This window comes from Oncorhynchus mykiss, chromosome 16 (genome assembly GCF_057628025.1).
Source record: "Oncorhynchus mykiss isolate SJ-2025 chromosome 16, ASM5762802v1, whole genome shotgun sequence".
NCBI classification, from domain to species: Eukaryota; Metazoa; Chordata; class Actinopteri; order Salmoniformes; family Salmonidae; genus Oncorhynchus; species Oncorhynchus mykiss.
Genome location: NC_143037.1, coordinates 39,394,577 through 39,407,407, shown reverse-complemented (window position 1 = coordinate 39,407,407; position 12,831 = coordinate 39,394,577). Strand labels below are relative to the sequence as shown.

Genomic DNA, 12,831 nt, shown 5'->3' with positions numbered 1-12,831 from the left:
CATTCTAGTGTTTAATTGCTATATTGTAATTACTTCGCCACCATGGCCTATTTATTGCCTTACCTCCCTTATCCTTTCCTTATTTGCACACACTGTATATAGACTTTTTCTACTGTATTATTGACTGTATGTTTGTTTATTCCATCTGTAACTCTGTGTTGTTGTATGTGTCGAACTGCTTTGCTTTATCTTGGCCAGGTTGCAGTTGTAAATGAGAGCTTGTTCTCAACTAGCCTAACTGGTTAAATGAAGGTGAAATAAAATAGAAATAAAAAAATACTATGGATATATTTAGTATGCCAAATGTTCCAGGATGTCGTACTAAATTCGCCAAAATATGAGGAATACACGAAGAGGACACTATTTCCGTACTTTAGGGCCAATAATGCAATTCTTCAGAAAATGGGCGTGGCTTCACATCGTTTCCAGATTTGTTGAAAATGGTAGAAAATATGCAGTCGAAGTACAACGAGAGCGGATACAAATTCATTGCTTTAACTAATTATGACAAATATTAAGAAAATGTTGATCAATGTAATAAAGTAATTACTTTTTAAATAAGTTGACTTACACGTTATATTGGCCGGAAATGTGTTAGCTACACTGGTCTTACGAACCACATAGCGTATCAGTACAGCAGTATGTACCGGTATGTTGTTAGCTAGATACCTAACGTTAGTTGGCTACTTCTAGATCAAACTTGACAATATAATAACTATAGGCTATCTAACTAACTACCCAATGTTTGACGTGATTATTCCCGTCATTCTGAGCTTAGCTAAATGGTATAGTCATTGTGCGTTCTCAATGGACATTCGGGTGCTTTCGTAAATTCGCTCTGGCTGTCTACTCTGCTCTGAATTTACAAACAGACAATCTGACAACGCTCTGAATTCATGAGCGCATTCTGGAACTCCTGATTAAATTTAAGAACACACCTGAAGTCGTATAATGTGTAACTAGTCATTTGTTATGCTAGATAGCTGGCAAGAGGTTGCATAGCAACAGCATCAACTTCCGGTAGACAGGTGAAAAGCTAGTACGCGCAATTGAAAGCATACTGTTTGTTTACAGTATACTAAAATGAACTAATAATATATAGTATGCAGTATATACTCATTAGGTATGTAGTATACAGTATGTTAGTATGGGTATTCGAGCACAGCTCTTGTTTTTCATCAATGCTCATTAAAACTTCTTAGAGATAGGGGGCAGCATTTCCACTTTTTGATAAATAGCGTGCACAATTTCAACTTCCTGCTACTCATGCCAGGAATATATATATAATATATGATTAGTAGGTGTGGATAGAAAACACTCTGAAGTCAAACTGGTTCAATCATGTCTGTGACTATAACATAACTTATGTAGCAGGCAAAACCCCAAGGAAAAACTGTTCAGATTAAAAAAAATGTTTCCCTCTGACAGTTCCCCCAGTTGTCTTTGCCAAGGGAAATTAGATAGCGCCCATTTTACAGTTCCTACGACTTGGAATTGGGTTGAAGTTAATCATTGGTGAAACGAAGAAGAGGCACTTCCTGGAACAACGTTACACTTTTGATAGTTACGCAAGAGGGAAAAAGGAGCATGTTTTGTTTACTTTCTCTATCGAATACAGTTTGCCCCGTCTACAATTTGATCGATTATTAATGTTTAAAAATACCTAAAGTTGTATTACAAAAGTAGTTTGAAATATTTTGGCAAAGTTTATAGGCAACTTTTGAAATGTTTTGTAGTGACGTTGTGTTTTGGAAAGCTGTTTTTTTCCGGATCAAACCTGCTTTATAAATGGACATTTTGGGTATACATGGATGGAATTAATTGAAAAAAAGGACCAATTGTGATGTTTATGGGACATATTGGAGTGCCAACAAAGAAGCTCGTCAAAGGTAATGCATGTTTTATATTTTATTTCAGCGTTTTGTGTAGCGCCGGCTACGCTAATTATTTTGTTTACAACTCGTTCAGGTGGTTCAGTGGGGGTGCATGCTATCAGATAATAGCTTCTCATGCTTTCGCCGTAAAGCATTTTTTAAATCTGACATGTTGGCTGGATTCACAACGAGTGTAGCTTTAATTGAGTACCCTGCATGTGTGATTTAATGAAAGTTTGAGTTTTATCGCGTTTTATTTGAATTTGGCGAGGCTATTGGCCACTTGAGACGCTAGCGTCTCACTATCCCTAAGAGGTTATTAAGAAATGCTAGCGGCCATGACTGAAGACAAACAAGAATTGTCTTGGGTGTGTGGTTTGATGTGGGTGTTTCTTGGATGTGTTTTTACCATTCAATTGCAATAAACAAGTGCAGTAGTGAATACGTAAGGTAAGCCAGCTTTGCTGTAGAAAACAATTGGACATTGAATTATTATTATTTTTTAAATGTTGTGTTCGATCAAAACATTCGGTTTCGGAAGTGAATGTAGTGGTGCATTTGGTTGGTGGATCTGCACATCTGTACTGAGGTAGGCTGTGCAGGTAGCCCAGATGAGAGTACGTATGAGATGGATGAAGGTGAAAGGATCAGTGATGAGTCTACCTACAAGACTGTACACATTTTTTGGTGGAAAATGTTCGGAAAAGGAGACATGGGTGGATTTGCCACAGATGGGGACATAGATGGAAGGGGAGAATCTAGAAGAACAAACAGGCAGGGAGAAGAGGTACAGGAGAACAAAGTAGTAGTATTTTTTTTATCTGAGACAACCAGTAAAATGTTACATCTGATAACGTTGTCAGATGTACAGTGGTTCTTACTTTTGAAAGTTTTGAGCTTATGGAGCCACCGTTTGTGGTAGATGGTGGCAGATTGTGGTAAATTGCGTCTTGGCTGACACTTAAATAACGTGCCATAGAATTATGCGGAACCACGCAAGATGTGCTGCAGGATGCCGCAACATTTAAGCTTATAGGGTTCCAAAAAAGGACCGCAAAAACATACGAAATACGTTGTTCCAACCTGTAAACGAACAGTATGCTTTCAGTCGCGTGTACTAGCTCTTCACCTGTCAACCGGAAGTTGATGCTGTTGCTATGCAACCTCTTGCTAGATAGTTAGCATAACAAATTACTAGTTAGACATTTTACGACTTCAGGTGTATTCATCAATTCAATCTGGAGAACCAGATGGGCATGGTTTGCACATTTGGTGCTATTCCATTGGTTCTACTGTGCTCGGCAAGCTCAATTAAGTGTAACAAATACAGAACCCAGGTCTGATGGCTACCTCAAATCAAATTTCAAATCAAATTTATTTATATAGCCCTTCGTACATCAGCTGATATCTCAAAGTGCTGTACAGATACCCAGCCTAAAACTCCAAACAGCAAGCAATGCAGGTGTAGAAGCACGGTGGCTAGGAAAAACTCCCTAGAAAGGCCAAAACCTAGGAAGAAACCTAGAGAGGAACCAGGCTATGTGGGGTGGCCAGTCCTCTTCTGGCTGTGCCGGGTGGAGATTATAAAAGAACATGGCCAAGATGTTAAAATGTTCATAAATGACCAGCATGGTCAAATAATAATAAGGCAGAGCAGTTGAAACTGGAGCAGCAGCACGGTCAGGTGGACTGGGGACAGCAAGGAGTCATCATGTCAGGTAGTCCTGGGGCATGGTCCTAGGGCTCAGGTCCTCCGAGAGAGAGAAAGAAAGAGAGAATTAGAGAGAGCATATGTGGGGTGGCCAGTCCTCTTCTGGCTGTGCCGGGTGGAGATTATAACAGAACATGGCCAAGATGTTCAAATGTTCATAAATGACCAGCATGGTCAAATAATAATAATCACAGTAGTTGTCGGGGGTGCAACAGGTCAGCACCTCAGGAGTAAATGTCAGTTGGCTTTTCATAGCCGATCATTAAGAGTATCTCTACCACTCCTGCTGTCTCTAGAGAGTTGAAAACAGCAGGTCTGGGACAGGTAGCACGTCCGTGGAACAGGTCAGGGTTCCATAGCCGCAGGCAGAACAGTTGAAACTGGAGCAGCAGCACGGCCACGTGGACTGGGGACAGCAAGGAGTCATCATGCCAGGTAGTCCTGAGGCATGGTCCTAGGGCTCAGGTCCCCCGAGAGAGAGAAAGAAAGAAAGAATTAGAGAGATCATACTTAAATTCACACAGGACACTGGAGAAATACTCCAGATATAACAGACTGATCCGAGCCCCCCGACACATAAACTACTGCAGCATAAATACTGGAGGCTGAGACAGGAGGGATCAGGAGACACTGTGGCCCCATCCGATGATACCCCCGGACAGGGCCAAACAGGCAGGATATAACCCCACCCACTTTGCCAAAGCACAGCCCCCACACAACTAGAGGGATATCTTCAACCACCAACTTACCATCCTGAGACAAGGCCGAGAAGAGCCCACAAAGATCTCTGCCACGGCACAACCGAAGGAGGGGGGGCCAACCCAGACAGGAAGACCACATCAGTGACTCAACCCACTCAAGTGACGCACCCCTCCCAAGGACGTCATGGAAGAGCACCAGTAAGCCAGTGACTCGGCCCCTGTAATAGGGAGGTAGAGAATCCCAGTGGAGAGAGGGGAACCGGCTAGGCAGAGACAGCAAGGGCAGTTCGTTGCTCCAGTGCCTTTCCCGTTCACCTTCACACTCCTGGGCCAGACTACACTAAATCATAAGACCTACTGAAGAGATGAGTCTTCAATAAAGACTTAAAGGTTGAGACCGAGTCTGCGTCTCTCAGATGGGTAGGCAGACCTTCCGACTCGCTGCTTAATGGGGAGAACCGGTTGAATGTTTCTGTCGGCCGAATGAGCGACACCGAGCATTCCTACAGCATTTCCCTCCAGAAGCCATGAGAAAGTTGTCCGGCTGCGGGGACCGTGTGAGGGGATTTATACTAACGTTACTATCTGTACTTACTGGTGGCACAGACGCTGTTTCATCCTTTCCTACACTGAAATTACCCTTGCCTAACGATTGCATCTGAAGCTGGGCTTGCAGCACAGCTATCCTCGCCGTAAGGCGATCGTTCTCCTGTATATTATGAGTACAGCGACTGCAATTAGAAGGCATCATGTTAATGTTACTACTTAGCTTCGGCTGTTGGAGGTCTTGACGAACCATGTCCAGATAAAGTGCCCGGAGTGATAAAGTTGAATGAAAAAAAGTTGAGTGAGGGAAAAACAAAAAATATAAACGGAAATTAAAAAGTAAAAACCTTAAAGTTGTCAGGGAGCAGAGTAAGGTTAGCAACAAAACGCACAGCAGCACGTAAACAAGTCTGCAAGTTGTGACCGGAAATGTCACAAAACAAGCTCTGTCTCCTTCAAGACTTATTCAGAGCCACCATGAATTGAAAGCAGCTTCTGATGGATTTTAAACCAATCAACAAATAGTTTTATAATGAAGAGTAGACCCAACTAAACACCATGGATTCTTTACACACACATTGAAAGGCAAAAATCTCAAATTTGGACTCATCAGACCAAAGGACAGATTTCCACCAGTCTAAGGTCCATTGCTCATGTATCTTGGCCCAAGCAAGTATCTTCTTATTATTGGTGTCCGTCCTTTAGTAGTGGTTTCAATGGAGCAATTTGACCATGAAGGCCTAATTCACTCACAGGCTCCAATCTGTGGTGCAGTTAACTCTACTGAACTTATCCTCTGCAGCAGAGGTAACTCTGGGTCTTCTTTTCCTGTGGCAGTCCTTATGAGAGCCAGTTTCATCAGAGAGCTTCATGGTTTTTGCAACTACACTAGAAGAAACTTTCAAAGTTCTTGAAATGTTCTGTATTGACTGACCTTCATGTCTTAAGTAACGATGGACTGTTGTTTCTCTTTGCTTATTTGAGCTGTTCTTGTCATAATATCGACTTGGTCTTTTACCAAATAGGGATATCTTCTGTAAACCATCCCTACCTTGTCACAACACAACCTATTGGCTCAAACCCTTTAAGAAGGAAAGAAATTCCACACATTAACTTTTTAGAAGGTACACCTGTTAATTGAAATGCATTCCAGATGACTACCTCATCTGGAGTTTGCAAAGCGGTCATCAAGGAACAGGATGGCTACTTCGAAGAATCTCAAATCTCAAATATAAAATATATGGGGGATCACGTGACCCTTGAACGAGATGGCCGCATGAACTAAGAGCTCCTCACAAGTAGTTTCCAATTCTTAATCTTACCTCCACTTCAAGTTTAAACTCCTTGAGGGGGCGCTAGAGAGCGTGCTATGGAGTAGACGTGCTTTGCTAGAGCTCCGCTCCATTTTGAAACAAATTCGTATTTATCTTAACCTCTCACGACCTATAATTTCAAACAAATATGACAAAGTGAAAAGGCACCAAAAAAGGGAGCGCTAAACAAGATAATTTGAATGAGATAGACAACGAACCAATTTTAACGTCGCCAACCCACAAGGAGTTAGCTGAAGAGGCTAGCTTCCAAGAGTTCCCCACAGAGCTTACGCAAAGTGACATACTGGCTGCCATAAACTCACTAAGCAAGAAGGTGGACACAAGGCTGGCTGATATCTCAAAGTGTATTGGGACTTTGGCTGAAACTGTGAAGGCAACTCAGAGAAGGGTGCATGAGGTTGAGCAGACAACAGTCGATCACGAGGCCAGGCTACAGGACATAGAGAAACAGTGCGCAACGTTAAAAAATGACAACAAAACCCTGAAAGCCCGACTGGAAATGCTCGAGTCGCATTCAAGACGCCAGAACATCCGAATATGTGGCATCCAGGACGACACTGAGAAAGGGAAACCCACTGAATTTGTCTCGGAGCTGATACAGGCATTGCTGGGGAGTGAACACTTCAAAACGGCCATCCTGATCGACCGTGCACACAGATCTCAGGCAATGAAGCCGGCCAAGGGCGGGCCACCAAGGCCATTCATTGTATGGCTGCACTATCCCCAGACCAGTGATCTCATCCTCAAGCTGGCTAGTCAAAAGTCCCCACTTAACTTCAACGGAGCCAGGGTGGCTTTCTACCCAGATCTTACCTTGGAGGTGAGGAACCAACGGAAAGAGTATGATGAGGTACGCAACAAATGCAGGGCGGCCAACATCCAATATGGATTCCTCTTCCCAGCCCGGTTTAAGGTGACAGTCGAAGGATCAACACGTACGTTTGACAACCCAAAAGAGGCCGATCTGTTCTTGACAAGCAAGCTCCCTGGCTGAGGATACAGAACGGCTGTGTCAGCCGGCTAAATGACCAAATACAGGCCAGGAATGTGTTTGGATTTCCGGCCTATGTCTTTTCGATTAGAAGATCAGAAATTGGGACTTACGATTGGTGAGATGTTGTGGCTAATATAGCATTGTTTGGCACATCATGTTTTAGTGCCACTCACCCCTAACGTGAGAGATAAGTGTTAAGTGTTATTTAATATTAGCGTGTATGCGGAGCATCTATAGACGACGAGTTAGTTCAAGCTGTATGTCTAGACACCCTAAGGTTTGTGTGTTAGTCAAGAAGTGTTTCGTTTGGGGAAGTCACTCAGTAAAGGGACGGGAGGGGGGATGGGGTATGTGTTTTATGTTCACGTTTATTATTAGTACAGGTGGCATGACAAGCTCCCGCGCGGCGGGACGTTTTTCTTCTGAGTTTTGTATGACAGCAACAATTTGCTCTAAAATAAGAAATGCCACATAGTGACAGAGCACAGAGTAGACCAGGTGGAATAAAGATAGTCAGCTGGAACTGTAATGGCTTAGGGCATGTGGTGAAACGAGCTAAGGTTTTTTCTCATCTTAAATCACTGGGTGCTGACATAGTGTTTCTTCAAGAAACTCATATTAAACGCTCCGCTCAGGCCAAGCTACGAGTCGGCTGGATCGGTCAGATATACCAGTCTAACTTTGATGCAAAAGCGAGAGGGGTAGCAATCCTGATTAAGGAAAAACATTCCTTTTGTTTACTCATCCTCGATTTCAGATCCTAATGGTCCGTATATTATTGTGGCTGGTACACTGAATTCGAAACCAGTAACCTTGGTCAATTTATATGGACCCAACTTCGATGATCCATTATTTTTTCAAAGGGTTTTTAAGGACATACCAAATATCTCGGATACAAGTGTTACTGTTGGAGGGGACTTTAACTGTACGTTAGATCCTCTTTTAGATAAACAGCTATCAAGATCACTTCAACAATCAAATGCCAGTGTCTGTCTAAATACATTGATGACAAACCTTAACATTGTCGGTATTTGGAGACTGACGCACCCAACAGACAGGGATTACTCTTTCTTTTCATCAGTTCATAAATCATATTCCAGAATTTACTATTTTTGTTGGACTCCAAACTAATTTCAGCAGCTGAGTCTGTTACCTATCACCCTATTCTAATTACGGACCACTCTCCTGTATCCATGGTGCTGAAACTCGACAATATGTCGATAGGTCGGCGACCGTGGCGCTTAGACGCATACCTGCTGAAAGATGAGGCTTTTTGTCAGTATTTGAAGGAGCGGATTGCCTTTTTCCTCGGAACTAACGACACGGGGGATGTTGACGACTCCACCCTTTGGGAATCTCTAAAGGCTGTGATTAGAGGTTACATTATTTCTTATACATCAGAGAGGAAGAAACGCGCCAATACTAGGCTGAGAGAAATTGAAAGAGAGTTAGGGGAACAGGAGAACGTTTTTAGGACGAATTCCTAAGAAGATCACAAAGTTAAAATATGAATACAATACCATCCTTTCGAAACGGGTGGGCTCTTTACTTGCTAGAATGCAAAAAAAGTTATTTTGAACTGGGTGACAAACCACATAAATTATTAGCAAGACAGTTAATTAAGGCATGTACAGGCATCTAGAACTATTCACAAAATAAAAGACAAGAAGGGTAAAATAGTAACAGATCCGCAGGATATTAGTAAATGCTTTGCGCAGTTTTACTCAGAGCTATACCAATCAAAATGCGATGCTACTGATCCACAAACTATGGAACGCTTTCTCGCTGAATGTGAACTTCCTAAACTAGACAGTGGGGCAGCTGCTGCACTTGATGCAGGGATAACTTTAGAGGAAATTAACACAGCGACGGCACAATTTCCAAACAGCAAGGCCCCTGGGCCCGATGGATATGTAATAGAATTCTATAAGAAGTACTGCGCCAGTCTATCTCCACTTATGTTGCGAATGTTTAAACAATCCAGAGAAAATGCCAAACTCCCGCTAACACTGTATGAGGCTACAATAGCACTGATCTTGAAAAAAGATAGAGATTCCATGGAGATGTCGTCTTATCGCCCCGTGTCGTTACTCCCCATAGAAAACAAGGTGTTGACAAAGATATTGGCAAACCGATTGAAAACATTCATTTCCGACATCATACACCCTGACCAGACAGGTTTTATCCCGGGCCGACATATATACTACAATTTGAGACGCCTTTTCAACGTAATGTATCACGATCATAAGGTTGAGGCAGTGGTAATAGCTCTTGATGCAGAGAAGGCGTTTGACCGGATTGAGTGTAAGTATATGATGTCGGTTCTGGAGCACTTCGGGTTCGGAAAGGAATTTATTAATTGGATAAGAATTATTTATGCACACCCAATGGCGTCCGTGGTAACCAATCAAGAAATGTCGCAGTCATTCCGCTTGTTCAAGGGGTGCCGACAGGGGTGCCCTATTTCGCCTGCTCTCTTCGCTATAGCCATGGAACCCCTTGCTACTCGCATTTGGGCATGTGCCGATATAGCTTCTGTTAAAATAAAGGACACACAGCACAAAATGTCCCTATATGCAGACGATGTTCTTTTAAAACTTCTATTCCACCCTTACTTAACTTGATCAACACATTTGGCTCCTTCTCTGGCAACAAGATAAACTGTCCAAAAAGTGAGTTGATGCCAATATCACGGCCTGTGGATATGCAATTTCTGCAATCTACCCCATTTAGAACAGTGATGGACAAGTTCACAAGCCTTGGCATTGTAGTGACAAGAGACCTTGATCAGCTATTGAAATCGAATTGGGACATGAAAATATATCAGCTTAAACAAAATATAGATTTTTGGAAAACTCTGCCTATCTCCTTGGTTGGTCGTATAAACGCTATTAAAATGGTTGTCCTACCCAGGTTTCTTTACCTCTTCCAATGTCTACCCAATTTCATACCACAAAGCTGTTTTAAGAAACTGGATTCAATAGTAACTCAATTTTTATGGGATAACAAGGCAGTCAGAATTTCAAAGAAGCATTTATGCAAGAACAAAATAGAGGGGGGCTTTGGCCTTCCTCACTTTAAACTGTATTATTGGGCTGCTAATCTGAACATTGTGTCTTTCTGGAGGGAAAGTTTACCTGAGATGAGACAGAAGGATATGCCTGCATGGCTTTTGATTGAGCAGGCCTCCTGTCAACGTTCCTCACTCCCTGCACTTGTTAATAGGCCACCATATGTGAAAAAATCTACTTATGACTCTAACCCAGTCATTTGTCATATGCTTAGGATCTGGAAACAGATTAGGTATTTTCTTAACATAACCACTGTATACATTGACAGCCCGATTTGCCTGAATCATGCTTTCCACCCCGCATTGGATGATGTGGTGTTTTCATAGTGGAGGGAGAAGGGGCTCACAACAATTGGTAATCTATACATACAGTGCCTTGCGAAAGTATTCGGCCCCCTTGAACTTTGCGACCTTTTGCCACATTTCAGGCTTCAAACATAAAGATATAAAACTGTATTTTTTTGTGAAGAATCAACAACAAGTGGGACACAATTATGAAGTGGAACGACATTTATTGGATATTTCAAACTTTTTTAACAAATCAAAAACTGAAAAATTGGGCGTGCAAAATTATTCAGCCCCTTTACTTTCAGTGCAGCAAACTCTCTCCAGAAGTTCAGTGAGGATATCTGAATGATCCAATGTTGACCTAAATGACTAATGATGATAAATACAATCCACCTGTGTGTAATCAAGTCTCCGTATAAATGCACCTGCACTGTGATAGTCTCAGAGGTCCGTTAAAAGCGCAGAGGGCATCATGAAGAACAAGGAACACACCAGCCAGGTCCGAGATACTGTTGTGAAGAAGTTTAAAGCCGGATTTGGATACAAAAAGATTTCACAAGCTTTAAACATCCCAAGGAGCACTGTGCAAGCGATAATATTGAAAATGGAAGGAGTATCAGACCACTGCAAATCTACCAAGACCTGGCCGTCCCTCTAAACTTTCAGCTCATACAAGGAGAAGACTGATCAGAGATGCAGCCAAGAGGCCCATGATCACTCTGGATGAACTGCAGAGATCTACAGCTGAGGTGGGAGACTCTGTCCATAGGACAACAATCAGTCGTATATTGCACAAATCTGGCCTTTATGGAAGATTGGCAAGAAGAAAGACATTTCTTCAAGATATCCATAAAAAGTGTCGTTTAAAGTTTGCCACAAGCCACCTGGGAGACACACCAAACATGTGGAAGAAGGTGCTCTGGTCAGATGAAACCAAAATTGAACTTTTTGGCAACAATGCAAAACGTTATGTTTGGCGTAAAAGCAACACAGCTGAACACACCATCCCCACTGTCAAACATGGTGGTGGCAGCATCATGGTTTGGGCCTGCTTTTCTTCAGCAGGGACAGGGAAGATGGTTAAAATTGATGGGAAGATGGATGGAGCCAAATACAGGACCATTCTGGAAGAAAACCTGATGGAGTCTGCAAAAGACCTGAGACTGGGACGGAGATTTGTCTTCCAACAAGACAATGATCCAAAACATAAAGCAAAATCTACAATGGAATGGTTCAAAAATAAACATATCCAGGTGTTAGAATGGCCAAGTCAAAGTCCAGACCTGAATCCAATCGAGAATCTGTGGAAAGAACTGAAAACTGCTGTTCACAAATGCTCTCCATCCAACCTCACTGAGCTCGAGCTGTTTTGCAAGGAGGAATGGGAAAAAATGTCAGTCTCTCGATGTGCAAAACTGATAGAGACATACCCCAAGCGACTTACAGCTGTAATCGCAGCAAAAGGTGGCGCTACAAAGTATTAACTTAAGGGGGCTGAATAATTTTGCACGCCCAATTTTTCAGTTTTTGATTTGTTAAAAAAGTTTGAAATATCCAATAAATGTCGTTCCACTTCATGATTGTGTCCCACTTGTTGTTGATTCTTCACAAAAAAATACAGTTTTATATCTTTATGTTTGAAGCCTGAAATGTGGCAAAAGGTCGCAAAGTTCAAGGGGGCCGAATACTTTCGCAAGGCACTGTAGATGGTCAGTTAGCTTCATTTCAACAATTACAGGGAAAGTTCAACATGCCAACAACACATTTTTTCAGATACCTCCAAATCAGGAATTTCGTAAGGACACATGTCCCACAGTATGGCATGAAGCCAAATAGTCCTACATTAGATAGTTTGATCCTTGTCAAACCCCATTCAAAAGGGTCGGTCTCTAGACTGTATGATGTGCTACAGGCCCACATAGAGGTATCCACAGACACCATTAAAAAGGCTTGGGAACAAGAACTTGGGTCAGAAATCTCAGATGAAGACTGGGTAGAAGCTCTCAGGAATATAAACCACAGTTCAGTGAATGCCAGACACAACCTTGTACAGTTTAAGGTGATACACAGGTTACATTACTCAAAAGTAAAACTGCATAAAATATTCCCAGACACCTCACCACTGTGTGAGAGGTGCAAGCAGGATGAGGGGACGTTGACCTACTTATTCTGGACATGTCCTAAGTTACATGTTTACTGGGCTCTCATTTTTGATTACTTATCTAGAGCCTTTGATAGAGTTCTAGCCCCAGACCCATTGACCGCTCTGTTTGGTACAGTTGATGGGAATAACCACGAAGGGTTATCTCTCTT

At 42.3% G+C, this 12,831-nt stretch overlaps 1 protein-coding gene across 1 annotated transcript in view; it reads left to right on the top strand.

Annotated features, from left to right (window-relative positions):
• The first annotated feature begins 1,704 nt into the window (after nt 1-1,704).
• LOC110491896 (TAR DNA-binding protein 43) overlaps nt 1,705-12,831 on the top strand; it is a 35,092-nt gene continuing 23,965 nt past the window's right edge. Inside the window, exon 1 of the mRNA XM_090201642.1 lies at nt 1,705-1,889. Within this exon, the coding sequence (XP_090057768.1) occupies nt 1,844-1,889 (46 nt within the window). The 5' untranslated portion in view covers nt 1,705-1,843. The remainder of the gene's footprint in view (nt 1,890-12,831) is intronic.